We start from the raw sequence: 21,897 nt of genomic DNA, 5'->3' as shown, positions 1-21,897 counted from the left end.
CAGTGGCCCTTTTGTTGTCATCGCTTATTTAAATAGTTGCTTATGATAAAATATATTACTTTAGTTTGTAGTTATTGTTCACACCCTAACTTCAACAAGTACAATTCATATAACAATATTTTAACAGAACAAAGTAGTATTTTTCAAGCATATGATATATGTAATGGTATCCATCATTAACTACATCAATTTGTAACACTTCAATTTGTAACATCTCAAATGAAAATATACACCCAAAAAGCACTAGTCAAGTAATGTTATCATCATTGTGTATAAGTTACATTTACATACATGCACTTGCATGCACCCAAATATATTGATCTTAACTTTACCATTCTAACACTTTTGTGATGAATGACGGTTATATATAATCTTGAAGAAATCTAAAATGGTGGGAAAGATAGCGGATGAATCTCGGGATTTATCTTTTTGTGGATTGGAAAAAGAAGCAAAAATATATTTTCCTCATGGATTGATTGGGTTTGTTGTCCTTAAACATCTCTGATGTTGGTTAAATTGTTGTTGGTGTTTTTTTCTTTCACACCTAGTTTTTTGGTAGCCTTTTAACAATAAATTTGGATGTTTAAAAAACTTAGATCATTATAACACATGCACATCGTTCTTTTTTATTCATGATCACCCTATGAAAGCATGTTGTTCCATCAGCTAACACTTCGGAACAAACGTTGTGTTTTACCTTTCTAATCATCTCATGGATCTTCCTGTCACATGTATGTTATTACATATGTATCTCATAAAAGTTACATAAATGAACTTTTACCATACAACTCTTCTTTGATTTGATAACAATAAATTTGGATGTTTAAAAAAACTTAGATCATTATAACACATGCACATCGTTCTTTTTTATTCATGATCACCCTATAAAAGCATGTTGTTCCGTCAACTAACACTTCGGAACAAACGTTGTGTTTTACCTTTCTAATCATCTCATCGATCTTCCTGTCACATGTATGTTATTACATATGTATCTCATAAAAGTTACATAAATGAACTTTTACCATACAACTCTTCATTAATTTGATATACAGTAATCTTTATTCATAAACATGTAATAGTGGATGTTCATATAACGCTCAATATTTTTTGTGTCCCTTATATTAACATACATCCTAGTTTTCGAATACTCACAAGAACCCACATAAGATTACGTCGCTCGGTTGTTAATCACTTTCACAAATCTTTATTTGTATGGATTTTACTTAGGATAATATCACATTAAAGATTTCATATTATACATTAATTTGACTTAACAAACTAGAAAACATTCAATGGTTAACCAAGGTGCCCTTGTGAAATTTGAACTATTCCATTATGATGTTCAACCTTTACGCATTGCTTCAGAGTTTCATTTAAGGAGAGAAAAGAAATGAAGTGAGAAGATTAGAAAAGATCATTGCTCCTGAGTTTATTTATCGGAAAGAAGATGAAAAAAGGAAAGGAAGATTTATGTTAATCTTCCTTAGAAATTGTCCTCCCAAATTGAGAGGAATCGGAGAGAAATGAAAGGAAGATCATTACCTTTCTTTTCTTTTCTTTTCTTCCCTTTAGTGAACTTGGGAACAAAACGTTAGAATAAAGACTCCAACGTCGCTGCCACCAACCAACAAGGTTTTCACAGTAACCTTATCGCGATAGCCCATCATAAACAAAATACATAGCAAGAGGATGGTTTTTTACAACTCCCAACCAAACTAAAAAATAGCCAAACGTTACCGATATTCTATTGATTCTTCACATAATGAACTTAAATGTAACTTCCACATAAGTAATTGTACCTAAATCTTTAAACAACAAAGCAAACACTAACCTTTTTCGAAATATATTATTATAAATGAGCATGGAAGTATTTAATTTGTTGCTATTTGGTCTTGTAAGTTTAAACTGTGTTAAACTGGGCCCAAAGGTTTTACAAATGTATCAATTGAATCATCTTAAGGTTTTTAGTTGTCTATACTTTAGAACATTTAGAACATGCTAAATTCGACTATAATTCAATTATTCAAACTTGCTAGATTACACTTTAAAAATAAAAAAGCTAAATTATACCATTTATTTTAGAAAAATTTAATATGTTAATTACCTTTTGTTTCTATTTATCTTTCTATTCTTTTAAAACAATGACATATGTAATCCACTAATTCTCTCTTTTAATATATATATATATATTTTTTGACACTTAATCTAATAAGTACGAAGATTTATAGCAACAAAAGATAAGAGGATATTGGATTTCTCTTTAAGAAAAATTAAATATCTTAATTATTCTCTCTCTCTCATAAATAAATAACTCAAATATTAGTATCTAGTGTTATCCTTTTTTTTATGTCAAAGGTTTAAGTTCCGTTTGAAACATATGTGGAATTATGATTATGTTAAGAGTAGATTATTTGTCGTTCAAAAAAAACTTATGAATTAAAACAGTTGATATTACACCTATAATACTTTTATAAAATGACTCAATAGTATTGGGTTACATTCATTGGAATATTTTGACTACATGCGCTAATCGTCTATGAATAATTGAATACATTCATTGGCAAAGTGTTATAAGTTATTTTGTTTACCTTAAGTCCAAGTAATGGTTATATTAGAGTCGTAGTGAAAATGTGAAATTAATGTATCTCACTATCTTGGTATAACCAAATTCTTATGCTTATTACATAAAATTATTTACTTTTATAAAATATAGTTGTAATAAACTAATTAATTTTCCAAACAAGTTAAATTCAAAATCATGAAACGAATTCAAATAAATTCAAACATTAAATATTCTCATTGATATTAGAATAATCACAACCTTCGAAAACATAATCATCAAAATTGAAGAAACAAAATCACAGGTTTCAATCAAACAAAAATCTAAACAAGTTACACATTTCATTCACTCTTCTTGATTTCTTCCATCATTCGATTCTTGATTACCCAAACATTAAAAGTAAAACCCTAACTCTACAAAAACAAACCCTGTTTTTGTTTTCAATTTATTAATATTAAATTAATCAAGCAAAAACAGAACCACAAGATAAAGCCATCAACAAAATTGCAGCTTGTTCTTCTTCACCGATCTTCCTCCTTTGTTTTGTCACTCTCGATCTTGGCCTCTGTAACACCACTTCTGAACCAAGCGCCATTAATCTTTTCTTCAAACAAAAATCACCACCCATGTTACTGCCTTTACTGGTGGTCAAACCGCTAGTTTGACTATCTCCGCTAGCTGACGTGGCAGCCATGGTGGTTTTCTTTGGTTTTTTCTCTTCTTTTGGCATACCCAAAAGTGCTCTTCTTTTCTTTCTGCTTCTGATCCCACAAGCATTGCATAAAGACTGTATAGAATTCATCAAACAATCGAATTAAAACAAGATTCTTGTTCGTTGATAGAATTGAAGATAATTTGGGGGAAATTAAATGAAAATTATTAAAAACATGAATAATATATACCTTAGGACCAGCTGGGCCACCTCTCCAGAGAGGCGTTTTGGTGGTCCCACAATCGGCACAGGTTTTGATCAGATGACTACCACCGTCGGATGAAGATGATCCGCCTCTTTCTGGGCTGCTTTTGCAGTTCATCATATCATCACACTCGGAACCCTAAAAAAAACAGAAAAATAATCAATTGAAATCAAACACGAAATCATTCAGCAATGGATGGTGATTTTGATCAATGATCACTCACCTTATCGCTTAGATCCCCCATTTATGAATCGCTTCAGTTGAATCAATCGATCGAGCCACCGATTCAGCTGTTTTTATCACGATCACCTTCAAATCACGTGATCACACCGGAGAACAGCGATTGAAGTCGGATAAACCACACCCAGATGGTGAAAAGCCTGATCAAGCAATGATTGAAGATAAACCAGTGATTCGGTTCTGAAACACGGTGGAACAGAAGCTAGAAGCTATAGAAATGTCGAGAGAGATTGAGATTGAGATCGAAGTCGATTTCTTCAAAGGAATTGAAAACCCAGATGATCAAACAGCTGATCAAAGCGGAATAGCTCACGATGCTATAGCGAATCACTCGAGATATTTCAAGACTTCTTAGCTTGAGATGGAGAGAGAAAGAGAGAAAGAACAAGGAGCCGAAGAAGTAGTAGCGGCAAAATAAAATGAAAAGATTTTTAAGGTCGAAGAAAACCCTAGGAGCGCGGTAATGTTGAAATGACGAAACTACCCTTTTGTTCTGAAAGTTTTTGGACGTTATAGCTTACCCCGCCAAAAAAATGAAAAAGAGCGCCATTTATTTTATTATTTATATTTCGTTTGGGGGTATTTTTGAAATTTTGACGGAAATTTGAAGTTGGAATTACGTGTGTGCGGCTACACATATTTGAAATTAGGGTTTCCTTTTTTCTGTTTTGAGTTGAGAATCCTTATCTTGATATGTCCAAATACTTTATCTAACGGTTTAATTTTTATTTGGAAATATCCCATATTTTGACTACTATATAATTGGATTAAAACGTAGGCCTCATAAAAATTACCACAAGTACATATTTGGGCACCCACCAATCTATTAGTATGTTTATATTTATTTAAGAAAAGACAAATGTTATATATGCAAATGGTAATTGCATTTAAAAATAAAAAGCTGGACTTTCAGATAAATACGAGTATCCGATTCATTTTTGGTACTTTTCAAATCTTTTATTTCTGTACATATACGGCCGGTCGTATAAAATTTGTATCATCAAGGGGACAAATAGAATTATATAAACATAAATTTCCGTTGCAAACCCGTCGCTAGCCAGTCGATAATAGGAATCCGTTGGAATCATAGTTCCATCACTAGTTACCGTTGTTTATTATTTGTAAATGAAAAGTTTTTTTATCCTATTCACTAATATATATAGAGATGGTCTGTATTAATAAATTATGTTTATCTGTAAAACAGATATTTATGTGCATTTTATTTTTCATATAGGCATTTAAAATCAACTTACCGGCCTTGTATACATACGATTGAATAAAAAAGAAATATATATAATTTTCCAAAAATTAAATATATTATTGACACCGGTAAAAAAACTAACTTTAGAGTTATCGTGACTATCTGATCTTCCTAAGATTGAATCTAGGTTGTTTAAATTGGACTATTTACGGTTATTTGGCGGTTAATTTTTCCTGTCCAACCCATATCTCTAGTAGGGGTGTCAATTGATGACACGCCAATACAAAAATACACAATACGAAACGAAATTGTGATGAAACTAAAATTTGAATTTGTGTTCGTGTTAAGTTTAAAAACACGATGCTGTGTCGTGTTCATGTTCAAAATTCGACACGAAATTGACATAATTTATCATTTGTTTGTCGTGTTATGTATGAGTATGTATTAATTAAATAAACTAGTTGTTATTTTATGTTATCTTTGTCGTGTTTGTCGTTTTAACTTCTTCGATTTCATGCTAATTAAAAAAAACACGATAGCCAAAAGTGATTAAGAAATTGTATATCTATCCTTTCCATAGAAAGTCTATATATCTTATATAGCATGACGAATGGGAGTGTCACAAAGGAATAAATTTTAGTATTTTAATTTAATTAATTGTAGTCATTTAATGGTTTTAATGCAATCATTTAATGGTTTCGATAACTAACATAACCACTAGTTTACCATAAACTGTCCATTAAATATAATTTGAAATCAATATATCAAAATTGACAAAGTTGTCGATGTTCCAACCTCCATTTGTCGTTCCATAATCAAATTGATATTATATAAGCCGTTCCATAATCAAATTGATATTATATAAGCGGGCACCTCGCACCATCTAACTTATATTAGAAACAATTAATAACCCCCTTTGGCACTCGTATTAACTCCAATTTCACTTAAATCTACGGTGACACTAAAATTACCAACAATCCTCCCACAATTTAGTGTAACCCATGAATTTACACAAAATAATTAAAACAAACCAAACTTGTACATAAATTAAAATATCGAAATTGATTGAATTTTCATCTTGGTATCTTAAACTTTTCAAATACTCGAGAATCAGGGTGTTATAATAGTTGAACCATTCAACCCATCTAAATACGTGAAGATAAAATACATACAAATTTATAAACTCGTCTAGCAAAATACAACATGACACAAATATGAAGTTGTGTGTCCTGATCCTCTCATTATTGTATTAAGGCCAAGTCCCCAAGTCTGCCAAATCTTGTTCCGCTTTCACAAACTTGATTAAGATTACACAATTCATGATTAATTCTATAATCATATTGTGTATAAACACCTAATCGTCTAGACTTGCCATTATAAACTTGGATGTATGCCTTAGCCAAAGTGGTTGCAATAGCATAATGGATACAAATAGGTGCATTTAGCTTCGACCACAAATGAAATCTCATAAATCAATTTCCTTAGCCACTCAACCTCTTTTCCAGCAGCAACTATTACAACAAACTCTGATTCCATAATTGAGTACGTAATGGAAGTTTGTTTCTTGGATGCCCACGAAATTGCACCTCCCCCAAACAATAATACGCAACCGCTAGTTGATGAATGATCCTCTTTATTGGATATTCAACTTACATCTGAATAGCCTTTTTAAAACTGAAGGATATCCCACGTAACTCAAACCATAACTCATGGTTCCTCTAAGATACTTAAACACTCTATGAATTGTTTCTTAATGTTGAGCACTAGGATTACTGATATACATACTCAACCGTCCCAAAGCATAATCAATATCAAGCTTGGTACTTGTCATGGCATACATCAAGATATTAATCGCCTTAGAGTACTCAAATTGTGAAATAGGAATGCCCGGATTTGGCAACAATTTCACACTAGGATTCATAGGAGTGTTAAGGGGAGAACAGTCACTAAAACTAAACCTTTTGAGAATTTTCTCAACATAATGACTTGGTGTCATTAAAATACCTTTGTTAACCCATTTAGTCCTTATTCCAAGGATTACAACAACGTATCCCATGTCTTTTATTGAAAACTTAGATGACGACAATTGCTTAGTTTCATGTACTTGATTTTGATTAGTCCTAAAAATCAACATGTTGTAAACATACAAGCAGGTGATCACTCATGCACCAGTAGCAATATCAAATCTACTATAAAAACATATATGTTACATTGGTTTAAGGTAAAAACCACAAGACAAAATAATCTCATCACACTTGTTATGCCATTTTTGGGTGCTTGTTTCATCCCATACAAAGATTTAGCAAGTTTACACACCTATGCTCATTACCGGGATAACAAAACCTTTCGATTGTTTCGTGTAAACTTCTTCATCAGGATCACAATTTAAAAAACCATTTTAACATCCATTTGAGTAATAATCATATTATGAATACTCTCAAGGGCGAACAATAATCTAGTAGTAGAAATACATGCTACCGGAGTATACATGTCAAAATAGCTAACACCGGTGTTTGTCTAAAACCTAAAATGACCAACCAAGCCTTAAACTTATCAATTGTTCCATAAACATTCATTTTATTTTTTTTTTGAAAAAACATTTGCAACCAAGTGGTATAGAACCCGGAGGCAAATACGATAACATACAAGTATTATTCTTAAGAATCAATGACATATCATCATCAATTGCTTCATTCTAAAAGTCAGCATCTCGACACTCCATGGCCTATTGCAAAGTTTTGGATCATCTTTAATACAATAGTAATTTGAAGACCAATTTCATCCCTTGAACCTTTCACTATATATATATATATATATATATATATATATATATATATATATATATATATATATATATATATATGGAAATTGGGATTGAAATTCTTGGCAATTCTGCATCTTTTGTACTTAATTATTGCTAAAAGTCACACCCTTTGGCCCTAGTATTGATGAAAAACACATTTCATCAAAAATTGCATTTTTTCACTCAATAACAATGCTAATCAACACCGAATCACTAGATTATATTACATATAACCTATAGCCCTTGGAATTTTCTACATGTATAATGAATATACTGTCAATTCTATATTCACCTTAAGTATTCCTTTTGGGTTTGCGTAGTTTGAGAACAACTTGACAACCCTAAACCCAAAAATAAATCAAATTTAGTTTTTTTCTTGAACCAAAGTTTATATATGGGTGTTTTGTTCATTTTATTTGGATTCCTATTTAATAAATAACAAGTAGTTAACATGGTCTCTCCATAAAATCCCTCGCATAATCCGGAGTAACAAAGCATCGAGTTTACCATTTATTTTAAAACTTGAGTTCTCCATTCCGCAATACCATTATGTTGGGGTGTGCAAAAATACTTTTGGAATTATGTAGAGTACATTATGATGTTTTTGCCACATGTTGTCCGGTGGATAGAAACAACCGAATTTGAATAAGCTTTTGAATTTCCCAAGTCATTTGAGATCTCCAATCTATGTATTGGAATATATGACTTTTTATGATATTCATGAAGTATTTTAGTTTTTTAGGTCACATAAATAATTAAGATTTTGTTTAGAATATTCAATTTTAAGAATGTTCATTTTTGTCTCCAAATTGTGTGTCTGTGTATTTTTAACCAACTTTTAAGAGAAATATGGAATGATCCAAAACTATTAAAAAAACGTATCATATATGATTGGAAAGCCCTATATGTGTAGTTTCTAATGAAAAAAAAACAGAAAGTCTTTTAGAATTTTGTAGAGGGAGTTATGACGTTTTTCCACAAACTGTTCGGTGTACAAAAAAATGTTTGATGGTTTATTTTTTTTTACTAACTTCAACGGAAAGCCTGGAAAGATAAAAAAAAATATGTATTATATATGTTTGAAAAAGCTCTAGATATGTATATTACGATGAAAAAAATAGATAGTCTTTTGGAGTTTTGTGGAGGAAGTTATGAAGTTGTTTCCACAGACTTCCCACTAGCAAAAAAAATGTTCAATGGTTAAAAAAATAATATTTGTTGACTTACTTCAACGGGAAGTTTGGAACGATTCAGAAGCCAAAAAATTATGTATTATATATGCATGTAAAGCTCTACATGTGTAGATTTTAATGAAAAAAAAAAGAGAATGTCTTTTGGAGGAAGTTATGACGTTTATGCCATATAATGTCCGGTATACAAAAAAATATTCCGTGGTTTGAAAAAAAAATTAACCGACTTCTAAGGAAAGTCTGGAACTATCCAAAAGTCAAAAAATTAAGTATTTATATATGCCTAGAAATATCTTGATGTGTAGATTCCAATAAAAGAAATGACAAGTTTTGTGGATAAAGTTATGACGTTTTTGTCATAAGTTGTCCAATGTACAAAAAAAGTTTAGTGGTCTGATAAAAATGGTGTATCTTATATGTTTGGAATGCTCTGTATGCGTAGTTTCAATGAAAAACGGCAAGTATTTTGGAGTTTCGTAGAAGAAATTATTATCTTTTTTGACATTGTGTTTAGTGTATAGATAAATGTTCGCTGATCTAAAAATATGTTATGTGGTATGAAATAGTGGTATGAAAATATGTTATGTGGTCTCAAAGTATGTTACTATTTGTAAAATCAATATCCTCATGTCCATGCTCATGGGGGCCTATCACATAGGTTGTTTCAATACAATTTAGAAAATTAATAAACTCAAAGATGACTTAACCAGAGTAGCCAACTAAACATATTTTATTGATTTTAATCACATTAGTATGTGTATATATGTGGTAGAACTATTTCAAATTTTGTTTCGTCCATCTCCCTGTATCCCTCTGCCTTTTTATCCATCTTTAAGCATGTCATCTAATACAATTTTTGAGAAAGACTACATACATAACGTGACTTTGTTTTTGTAATGAGAAATTGATGCACCACACCAGGTTAATGGCGGATAACAGATCTTTACTTCAATTCGACCAACAGAGTAAATTAGAACAACTTGAGACAATTAAGAATAAAATACATTCTAAAATCATGAGATTGACAATAATATTCTATTCCGAATAAAACTCTACTAACAATGTTCTTATTAAGTATATAGAAGAGGTTTTAGGATTTTATGAAGAAGAAAAAAACGTTTTGATTCGTTTTTTTAAATAATCTAATATTTTAATATGTATGTAAGTTTTTTATAAATAAACAAATAAAATATGTCGCTTTATGTCTATAAAGTACTTCATAGATAGATATTTGTGTTTGCTATGTTTCATAATTTTTTGATATTAATTATATCGTAGAACTATTTTCAATATCAATATCCTTACGCCCTCCCGTGTTCACACGAGTTTATCACCTAGTAAATAATAACACAAGAATATAGGTGGAAAAAATCCAAAACTGAAGAAAAAAATCAAAAGTATCTAAAGAGAAAAATTCATTATATGATAAATTATAATAACAAAAACTAATCTCTCAAAGCCTCCCCTCTCCAGTTACACACATACTCTCCAAAGTTTCAACTAACATTTTCTACATCTAGAGCAAGTGAATAAAAGTAAGAATAAACACTTAAAATCTTTTTTGATTGGGGCGGTTGGACATCATTCTATGATTCTATCTTTTTATCGTCTATCAATGTTGGGACAAAAAACATTCTTTCATATTAGTCAATATCTCAAATATTAATAATTTGATATTTATATGTAAGAAAGGTAATATATCTGTAACACCCCGACTCCCAGGTATAAAATTTAAAGTTTATGTTCACATTCTTAGACCTACTCGACGAGTTGGATGCCCCAACTCGTCGTGTAGAAGTGGATCAGGCCGCGCGATTTATGAGGTCTACTCGAAAGTTGGAGGACCCCAACTCGACAAGTAGGAGCTGGAAAAAGAAACCCTAATTTCCATGGTTTTGCACCCTATTTAAAAGGTCAGTAGCCTCCCTCTGCCTCCCTTACCGTCCCCCTTGAGCTCAGAAAACCCTAATCGCGTCTAATCTCCATTTTTGTGTGTTAAGAAGCTTGGAAGGTGGACTTTGTGTAGAAAGCTTGAAGTCTAAGGAGCTTGGAGCAAGGAGAAGCTTGTGGGTCTGATTTCTACTTCATTTTAGCCTCATCTTGAAGGTAACAAGTCGTTACCTTGATTTCTCTCTAGCTAGATCTCTTCATGCAAAGGTTTAGGGCTTTTCTAGTAGTTGTGGAGTTATTTCTAGTTTTGGGCATGATCTGGGGTTGTAACTTCAGATCTAGACTCCTCTAGCCCCACATAGTCATAAAGTTCCAGTATTGGGCAAGTTATGACCTTCTCCTTACCTAAAACTTCTCCCTTAGCTTGGTTTTCGCAGTTAGGACCTTGCATGTACGTAAAGTTTGCAACTTTACGTGGAAACCATGCCCTAGGAGGTTAGATCTGCAATTTGGAGCTTTGGGGTAGCTTAAAAACGTCTGAATGAGAAATGGACTGAAGGGACTCGACGAGTTGCATGGACAACTCGACGAGTCGGATGAAGATTGCATGTATTGGTTCTACATGGACTCGGCGAGTCAGGGAGATGACTCGACGAGTTAGTTAGGTTTTTTCCCGACATTTGGACATCGCATGGAGTTGACAAGTTGTCTGGAAACTCGGTGAGTCAACTAGCGTTTTCACGATTTCTCGAGTTCTGGAAGAACTTGACGAGTCAGTGGGCTACACTTGACGAGTTGGTTCAACATGAACTGTTGACCTTAACCGTTGACTTTGCCTTTGACCAAGGGTTGGCCACTTTGATTTCTGGGGGTATTTTAGTAATTTGGGAATTTATGGAAGTGGATCATTGGTGGATGTAGGTGTTTGAGTTGGAGTTGTATTTAGAGGAGTTAACATTATCATCCCGAGCTACTTGTGAGGTGAGTTGTTCTCACTATACTAACAGGGTCGAGGGCACCAATGCCGACCCTTTTCGGATTTGTATTTGGGTTTATTGCATGATATGCTTATTGATTTGCATCTTGGTAGTTAGGATGGTGATATGCTTAGTGACTTGGTACGTCGGTATCCTTGTATATAGGATAATGCTATTTTAGTGACCGGTTAGGTCGGTATCATGGTATATAGGATGTTGCTATGATTAGTGATCTGTTAGATAAGTTTGACTGTTATATGTGCTAGCGTATAATATTTATGTGCACATGATTGTTTGATTTGGGAGTTGGGTTGAGGCAGACCTGCTTTGTGCTGAAGGCCAACATACCCAGGGCGGACTGGATAAACTACAGACCCGGGGGGGCATACTAGTCAGGCCGAACGCCCGGCGAGCGGTCCGGATAGGCTGAAGGCCCTAAGAGGCGGTCCAGACGTGCCAATGGCTCAGAGAGCGGTCCAGATAGAGTGATGGCCCTGCGAGGCGGTTCAGTCAGGCTGATGGTTCATTATGCATGTTGTTTGTTTATATGTTATGATTATGATTGTATGGTGTTGGTATTTTGGGGGAAACTCACTAAGTTTCGGGCTTACAGTTGTTGATTATGTTTCAGGTACTTTTGATGACCACGGGAAGGCGAAGGCGTGATCGTGCACCTCCTTATGTTTTATGATTTGATTCTGGGATACTCTGACACTAAACCATTTTGAAAACAAATTTGTAATAATTATTGGTTTTGAATGATTTAAAAAATTTTAAATTGGCTTGGTTTTTATGGGTGTTACATATCATAGTATAATATCGGATAAATAGTTGTTTATGGATCATATTGAATAACTATATGCCAGTAAGCATATTTGGTTATTCTATGGTTTTTATCTCTATGACAATTGAGAAAGTTAATGTTAGGAGGACAACTCTGAAACTATTTGTTTCTTATGTAGTTATGTAAGCGATCCTATCTTTCATGATAAGTACTATGTAATACCAAATAACTTCTTTTATTCTATACAACTTGAGCAATTAATTAATGTAAACACGTTGATATTGTAAACTAATAAGACATAGAATGGCTAGGGTTTCGTATTATTATAAAATCAGAAGTACAAGATACAATGAAAGGAAAAAGCATAATATATAGACTAGCTAATTACGGTTTTCTATAACCCAATACAAAATAAAGCCCAAAATCTTATTAGGCTAACATCCCCCCTCAAACTCATAATGCAACATCAATAAGCATTGAGAGTTTGTCAGACAGAAAATGAAATCGAGGAGCAGTCTATGGCTTCGGAAGATTATCAGCAATTTGTGAGGTAGAAGGAACATAAGGAAGGGAGATAGTGCCCTTATAATGTCATGTGAAATGACAATCAATCTAAATATGTTTTGTGTACTCATGAAACACTAAATTCTTAGCAATCATTATCGCACTCTCGTTGTCACAATACAAAGGGGTACGTTGAGAGATGTCAATGCCCATATCTGCAAGAATCCATATCAACCAAACAATCTCACAAGTGGCGATAGACATGGCTCGATACTTTGATTATGTAGAAGAACGAGAGACAAAATTGTTGGATTAGTGTCTAAGTCCATAACTATAATTGGTATGACTTGACCCGACCCGGCATGGTCCATTTGGGTTGCACTTCACCGGAACAATTTGTATGGATAAACTTATGAGAAAAAGGATATTTATGATTTATTAATATATTATAAGTTATAATATATTAATATTAAATCATATTATTTAATTAGTATTGATCAATAATTAATTTGGAATTAATTTAGTGATCAAAAGAGGCTAATTAAATATGGACTCTTATATATATATATATGGAATGGGCCAAGGTTTATTTAGGATGGGCTAAGAGTGTATGGAAGTCCATGGATAGTCCATGGAGCTTTTAACCCATGGATCCTATGTAAATGAAAGGTCATAGGTATTAGGGTTTACATGGATGTAACCCTAATCCTCTATAATATATAAAGGGGGTCCTTGGCTCACAAAATGTGCATTAGTGTGTGAAAAAGAAAAGGTGGCCGATTTTAGTGAGCTCCATATTCTCTCAAAGTTCTTCCAAGTTGTTTTGGTGATTTGTGATTCCACTTGAGGCATTCACATTATTGGTGCTAGGCTCTTAAAGCTCCAAGGAATCAACCACAAGAAAAAGGTATGTAATTCTATCTAGTTTTATTATGCAAGTAACATATGATTATATGTTAGTTAGGGTAATACCTTGGAATATTCAAGTTTGCATGTATAATAGAGAAAACATAGATCCAATGTATTTAGGGTTGCATGTACACCTTAAGAGTGTTAGAATGCTTAAAACCCAACAGTGGTATCAGAGCCTAGGGTTGTTTTCAATTATACATGATGCTACTTGTTGTTTAAAGTTGAAAAAATCGAGTTTTCTGCGTTCTGGGTGATGAACTCGCCGAGTCCGCTGATGGACTCGCCGAGTCCATGTACAAAATGTGCTACTCGACGAGTCATGTTCATGGACTCGCCGAGTTGGCTTGGCAGAGTGCAGAAAAACGTTTTTTGGCCCCCAAATGGATAGGATAATTATTCCAAACTGTTTTGAATCACAAAAATATTTTTTTTAAGATATGATAATGATCATTGATATCGCAATAATTATACATATATTTCGAGCGATATTTATGTATTTTTAGCTATATTTTGGTATGATTTAAGATAAAAGGTACTTATAAAGTTTGAAATTCCATTTTACAGCTAAAAAAATCATTTCTGAAGAAAAAGGAGAAGAAAATGTGCAAAAATCCGCAAAAAGAAGTGAAAGAAAGTACACGAAGAAAAACGAGATCAAAAAGTCAAAGAATTCAAAGATAGCCACGTTGGAAATACGAGAAAACAAAATAAAAATATAAAAAGAATTTAAATTAATTAATGAGGTTTAATTAAAATAAATTATTGGGAATTAATTATTTAATTTCTAAATAATTTATATTAATTAAATTAATTTAATTAAATTTAAATTGCAAAAGAAAAAAAAAAAGAAGAAAAAAAAAATAGAAAAGAAACAAAAATTGAGCCCAAACTCGGAACTAGCGCAAAACCCGGAGCCCAAAAACAGGCCTGATCCGTCCACCCAAATCTGAAAGAACCCGAGTCGAGATCCGATGTCCGCCCCGCGATCCACTTCCCCTCACAGACTAACCCGATATTTCCGATCCATACCCGGCTCCGACCCGGGTTGGATCCGCGTTTTTTTTCCACTGGTGACGTCATCAATGACGTCATCGATCCGATCCATGTCAGCTCCGGTACCCGATCCGACCCGAGGATCCGATTTGTATTACCTCACATAAGATCCGCGTGTCGACCCAGTTCCGACCCAAAAATCCGATCTGGTACTGTTCATTGGCAATACGACGTCGTTTTGGCCTCCAGATTTGCCAGTTCCGATTCCATTCCATTTTTAACCATTTTTTCTCCACTTTTTCCTATTTTAAACCCATTCCTTTCCAACCAATACTCAATAATTCACCACCTTTAAACTTTCCAACCTTTTATTCCCATCTTTTTAATTCTTTTGAATTCTTTTTCATTAGATCCAATCTCAATTTATTTCTTTTTGGTATTTAATACTCCCAATTTTTACTATAAATACCACCATTTTTCACCAAAAAAAAGGAGAGAGGAAGAAAAGAGAAGACATTGCAATTATGCATTTTGATACACAAATTTCTTCCAACCTTTGAACCAATTTTCTACAATTGGGGATTCAAGAGTCAAAGAGCTAAGGAATTGAAGATTGCAGTGGCATTAGGGACTACATCGGGTTTGTTTTATCGAAATGTTTAACATTCTCAATATGTTTTCTATGTATGTTGTAACTTTAATTATGGGCTAAAATTCTCTTTGCTTTCACTTGGATAATGAAACCTTGAAAATATGATTTGATTTATATTATTCGGATATTAATTGTTATTTATTTTATCATGCATATTTGATCATTTATTTTTATACGTTGAATTTTTGTAATTAATTTTCCTATAACTAAGTTAATATTTTTAAAGGATCAATTTAAATATATTATCTTGAATCATAAATTTTTCATGACCATTGATATTTATGACTAGTGATGGACAAAATCCTAGGATTAGGCAAAATAAAATACTAAAAATTTAACATGTATATTTTGTATCGTATGACCAACTTACGATTCCTATTAGTTTTACGACCACTAAAATTAATAGTTTGATCAAATGTTTGCATGATACGAATTAATTATTGTTAATAAAATTGTTAATTGCATGACAATTGTTTTTAATTATTTTTATTATCAAAACGGTAAAAAATTAGATCATGATTTTTAACCAATTTTAGAAATCGGTAAATAACTAATAATATCCATTGCACTTAATATAAATCATTCATTACTAAAAGGTGGAATTAAATCTAAGTGAAAGCATCCTTATCATTCTTGATTCTTAAAAACCAATTCTTGTTCTATATTTATTTTTACACTTTAATCGTTAAAATTCTCATTATTTGTCTTGTTACTAAAAATTCCCCCAAGTTACTTATCTTTTAAGTTAATTAGCGACAAATAATCTAAACGTAAATCATACTCATTTCCCCAAGTGTTCGACATCCGTTCTTACCATTGCTATATTACAACTCAATTAGGTACACTTGCCTAAGTCGTGTAGTAAATTCTAGCATCGGTAATTTCAACCCTATAAATTTAAGACTAGAGTGAATTTTTACACATCAATCATGCTAATCCATTTGAAAGGTGATTGTCAAAATTTCATGTTTTCTATTAGTTTATATGATTAAGTCTAATTGCATGAAATTTGTTTGACTTGAATTAGCTAGTTCATATGAGTTTAATCTAGAACTTGTAACATTATTGGTTGAATTATTGTTTTTTGATGATTTTAATGGACTCTATAACTTGTCTTCAAGTTATGGAATTCCAAAGGTTTTTCTTTTAAATGGATCATTAAAAGTCATAATTTATAATACTTGAAGAATCTCTTTTCCATAAATTGTTTTATGATCTCCATAACTTGTCCTCAAGTTATGGATTTTCAAGAGTCTTGCCATTAAAGAAACATTAAACTCATATGTTATGAATATGAAAGGTTTTGAATAGTTTCAAAACTTGCCCTCAAGTTTTGTAATTTGTAAAGTCTCACACACATTAATGCTTTAATTCCAAACCCTAGAATTTTAAAGTTAAAATTCAAACTTTATGGACTTCATTAAATTAATTAAAGTGTTTAATTAAAAGAGTTAATAGTTCCATAATGACATAGTTTAAGTTTAATTAAACTAAGAGTATAGTTTAATTAATAAGATTAAACCACCAAGTATTTTAAATGTGTAAAATACACCCTTATACTATTATAATATTAAAAGTTAATACTTATATATATATATATATGTATAAGAACAATGTCAGTCATACCGTTAGTAGGCCTCATTCACGAAGCCAGTCTATAAGGGGGGTATAAGGTTACTGCCTATAAAATGGCAGTTTAATGGGTGTCCACTCTCACCCACCGCTTCCTTGACTGGTGGAGGGTCGTTAACCGAATGGGTAGGAAAGGACTATAATTCTCCCTTCATTAAAAGTATAATGATAAATACTAAGTAACTAAACACTTATAAATTCCCAATCCTAGTTACTTAGGAAAATGTGAATTTGGTGCTAACCCATGAAATTACACTTTGCACCCTTGTTAAGTCGTTAGTGGAGCGTGTGTGGTTAACCGGCACACTAACATGGGACTGACAATGTGTGGCAAATGGTGACTTAAGTTTTATCATAGATCGGTGGAGCGCGTGTGGTTAACCGGCACATCGATTGGGTGATAAAATTAAGGGTACCAAGTCAATTTGCATGGTTATTCACACCTTGTTTGTGATCCTCGACATCCCAGTCACAAACTTGAGAGGGCACAATCGAGATTTAAACATGCCATTGAAAGTTTAATGAATCTCAAAAGATCTAGGAGTTTCAAATCCAATTAAAACTTAATAATTTATTTTGTTTTTCATGGTGGAAATTGGTAAATCGTCATTTACCTACCTTCAAATATTTTGTAGCTTGGATTACGGCATCCCTCTTCCAGGTTATAAAATAGTTTGTTGGGTCCTAGCCTTAATATTTCATATTGGGTGTTATGTTAAGGACTTAAATCAACTGAAACTTGAATTTCTCCCTCATAGATGTCTAAGTTCAGACAATTATGGTCTTCCTCATCCTTTTGGATAGATCTTTCCTAAAGAAGATGATATCCCAAATGGCAATCAAGGTGAAAGATCAATCCCTTTGTTGTGCATTAATAGGACTAGACATCATACTTCACTTCCTCCACCTCCTCCAATAATTTTCCCTGGCCCACAAGTTCAAGGTCACTCAATCCCTATTTGGCAAGCAAAGTCTATATGTGCTTACATCTTGGAGATTAAGTCACATATTGGCAAGCCGGGAGAGTTGGGTGTCAAAGTCTTAAGGAAGTTGACTGTTGACTGGGTTCTTCAATCACTTTCTAAGTCACATGGTGAGTTCTTAAGGACTACTATTTAACAGACTATGACATGACCCTTAATGATCTTACCTATTTGCTTGATGCTGCTGAATCAGCAATGATTTGGAGCACTGATAAAGCAAGCTTGATTAGAAGATCAACTTCCCAAACTTCCATGGACATTGACAATGGTAACATTGGATATCCAGAAAAGCTTTCTCTTCCCAATGGAAAGGGTTCGGCCATAGTCAACTCGATTGACCAAATGGTAAAGAGAAAGGCTAAGTCTGAGATAGTCCCATTACCAAAGAGTCCATATGTTTCTATTGCCAAGAGAAGGGACATTGGTTGCAAAGCTGCCCATTTTACCTGAAAGATCATAAGGATGGTAAAGTCAAAAAGGGTTTGACTCTACTTCAGGTAAAGTCCACTATCTAAATCTATTAAGTTCCTATTTGGAGATTCTTAATACATGATGTAATGTAATTACATTTTGATGTTTTGTAGAATCAAAGAAAAGTAAGGAAGCTTAAAGAAAGAGTAAGCTAATTCTAATCGCGAATAAATGGATTTCGATCGCATGGTTCGATGATCAGAATTTCGAGCTGCTGCTTAAGAGTTATGATATATTGCTTAGGAATAGATAACAACATGTTTTCATATGTATTTGCATTGTAAGGATAAGTTTTCCGCAAGTTTTAAAATAAAAGAAAAGTTTTGATTTTATTTATTTTAAGTATCCTTACGATGGCATTTGTGAAAAATTGTTGTTTATATGATTTCGTTGATAGCAATATTGGAAAATGGATTTAATTCTTTCATTTGTGGTAGTGTCATAATTTACCAAATAAGGAAATATTCTCATCACCCAAGTTTCAGTTGGATAGAAACTTAGAATCATGCAACTTGTATTGTATGATGAATAAGAAGTTTTCATCTTTAGGAAATTAAGACTAACTCCTTGCTCACATGCATGTGTAAGTCAAGTGAGGGACTAAAGGATTGAGTACACTTGGTTGTACGCTGGTCAGGTCCACCACAAAGATTGATAAGATTATTCGTTATGATTTACTAAAGTTTAGTAAATATGGTTATACTTACAAGTTTAAGTGTAATTATGAAACATTGGAAAGGTTTCAATGTATGGCAGGACGGATAAGAAGAATCAAATAAGGCAGAAAGATAAAAGTTTCTCCAATCTGAAGAGATGGGAGAGTACTTGAGTATCTTGTTTTATGATTATCTTAGTGATTATGGAACCATATCACAATCGATCCTCTAAGAAAACCTTAGTGCATTTGTTTGGCTAAGGAGAGGAATCGTGAAGTGTGAAAATGGTCAAATCAAAAGATAAATCATACTTCGTTCCAAAACAAGTCTTAGAGTCATACTCTAAGATTGTAACTTGAGTGACATAATTTTAAGAAAGGTTTATAACACTTATCAAATGTAGAGTAACATGTTTCTTACTCTTGTACATTTGAGATTGGTAAGTTGTGATGTTTTGGATAAGACAAAAACCAACTAAGACCAATTGGAAGAAGTGTTTATCTTGATAAGAATCCGCACTAACTCTTGAATAATTTGTTTTGTCAAGGAATGGTTCTTGACAAGAGAAGCTTATACGTCAAGAGGACAGTGGGAGTCTTAAAGATCTTGGAAAAGTTTCAAGAGCTAATCAAGAATAAAACCCATTGTTTAATCGCTACCACACAACTCGAGGTTTGTAACCCATTGTGTTGGCATATTTCTGTGCCCACTCTAGTAAAAGTTTACTATGCTTGTGAGTTCTATAAGTTCTCAATTGTTTGCATAACAACCTGGAAGCAATGGTAGGCCCTTGTGCTGCCGGGTGGCAAGAAAATGAGTTTGGGCAAGTTCAATCCATATGAGTTTGGATTTGTCACTAACCTTGTCTTGAGATTATGGTTATGACAAATTCACATGGATAGGAACACATACACCAAAAAATCTAAGTGTCATAAGGTTTCTCTTCGATTCATGAAAATGATGGTGAGGAAACAATTTCACTAAGTAGATTTGAAGTAGATAGCAATTGTGATATTTGCATTCTCAAAGTCGTTAGTGGAGCGCGTGTGGTTAACCGGCACACTAACATATACTTATGAGAAATGGAAAAGGTCTAAACAATTAAGACTATGATTACGGCATTCCTTTTCATAGTTCTGAAATTGTTTAGACATACATGTGTGCTATCTAAGGAAAGGTGTATGATTTTGATAAAGTCTTATCAAAGCAATCTCGTATCAGAAATCTGAACTTTGGTAAGAAAGTCAATAAAGTTTTGATTTCTAGAAGTCCAGTTGATCTCCGGGAACATGTAAAAGCTAGTGGGAGCATAAGTGTTATTCTGGTAAGATAATAATCATTATGCTAGTGGGAGCATGGTTATTATGTTTAGTGGTGCAAGTTTGCAATGTTAATTATAGAAAACAAAATTTTCAATTTGCCTTGAAAAGTTGTTTTGCTATAATTAAGGGAGAGGATTTTATACTTCATTCCAATTCTCCAAGCTTAGATTGAGATTTTAATCAACTTTAGTCAAGGATATATATGAATGTTATGTTGGAATGGTTCAACATAATGAAATTCTATATATGTTGCATTCTCAAAATTCGATTATGATTACGACATCCCTCTTCATAGTTCGAATTGTGAGAACTTGGAAAATAAAAATTTTATAGCATGAATCGTGTCCCACATGCTTCGGGTATAGGATTGATTACATCCATTCTAAATTTTCCAAATGCTTAGGGCATTTAGAGGGAAAAAGGAATAGAACCGGATATGACTAAAATGATTAAACAATTGTTGAGGACAATCTGAGGTTTACCAAAGATTGGTTGCTCGTGGACAATTGGAAGTATAGTGTAAACTTTGGAAAGGACCATATTGACATATTCTGAAAAGAGGCAACTCTTATTCAGAAGTGATAGTCAAAATGGTAATATGGAATTGTTTTCATAGGTGGAAGTTATTCTCTGAATCTGTGTAAGATTAGAAAACTTAATGCTAAGAAGGATGTTCAAAGGAATGTACTTTGAATATGAGACTTCGTTTCCATGGAATTGATCTCCATTGAAATACTTTGTAATGTCTGTTGCCAAGTCTTTGTGACTTTTGTGCATAGTCATTACAAGAGAATCATTGCATATAAGTTTAGAATCTAACAGATTACCATAAATGGCAAGAGTCTGATATTCCTACATTTACAAAAGGGATTGGGATTGTGAAATGAGCATCATTGGAGTCGTTTTCAATTGATCTATTTCACAAAAGAAAGGACCATAGGTAAACATAGTGTGCATTCTTGGAGCATGGCATGACTATTGTTTTATTCAAGTATTAAGTTGATAAATTGAAACATTATACAATGAATAATGAGTAATAAATATGGTGCTTAGATAAAAGGTGTTTTATTTACACTCAAGGAGTCTTGGGGCCATATAGATTAATATTATTCTTGTGTTTCACTTCGCATGTTTTGACTTCCCGAATAACTAGGTTATTCAAACCATCCACAGTCGATCATACTTTGGAAGTAGGTATTGAGGCAAGACT

The 21,897-nt window shown here is 32.9% G+C and overlaps 1 protein-coding gene across 1 annotated transcript; it reads right to left on the bottom strand.

Moving 5' to 3' along the window:
- Nucleotides 1-2,774: 2,774 nt before the first annotated feature.
- LOC145118726 (GATA transcription factor 15-like) lies at nt 2,775-4,141 on the bottom strand. The gene is made up of 3 exons (XM_079054411.1): nt 3,701-4,141; nt 3,463-3,615; nt 2,775-3,347 (listed from the first exon to the last, which is right to left on the bottom strand). Exons 1-3 carry the CDS (start codon nt 3,719-3,721, stop codon nt 3,024-3,026), a joined length of 498 nt encoding a protein of 165 aa, XP_078910537.1. The 5' UTR covers nt 3,722-4,141; the 3' UTR covers nt 2,775-3,023.
- Between the last annotated feature and the right edge of the window lie 17,756 nt (nt 4,142-21,897).

The sequence above is a fragment of the Lactuca virosa genome, chromosome 6 (genome assembly GCF_052849685.1).
Source record: "Lactuca virosa cultivar CGN04683 chromosome 6, Lactuca_virosa_CGN04683_v6, whole genome shotgun sequence".
NCBI lineage: Eukaryota > Viridiplantae > Streptophyta > Magnoliopsida > Asterales > Asteraceae > Lactuca > Lactuca virosa.
This window is presented reverse-complemented; position numbering and strand designations above follow the sequence as displayed.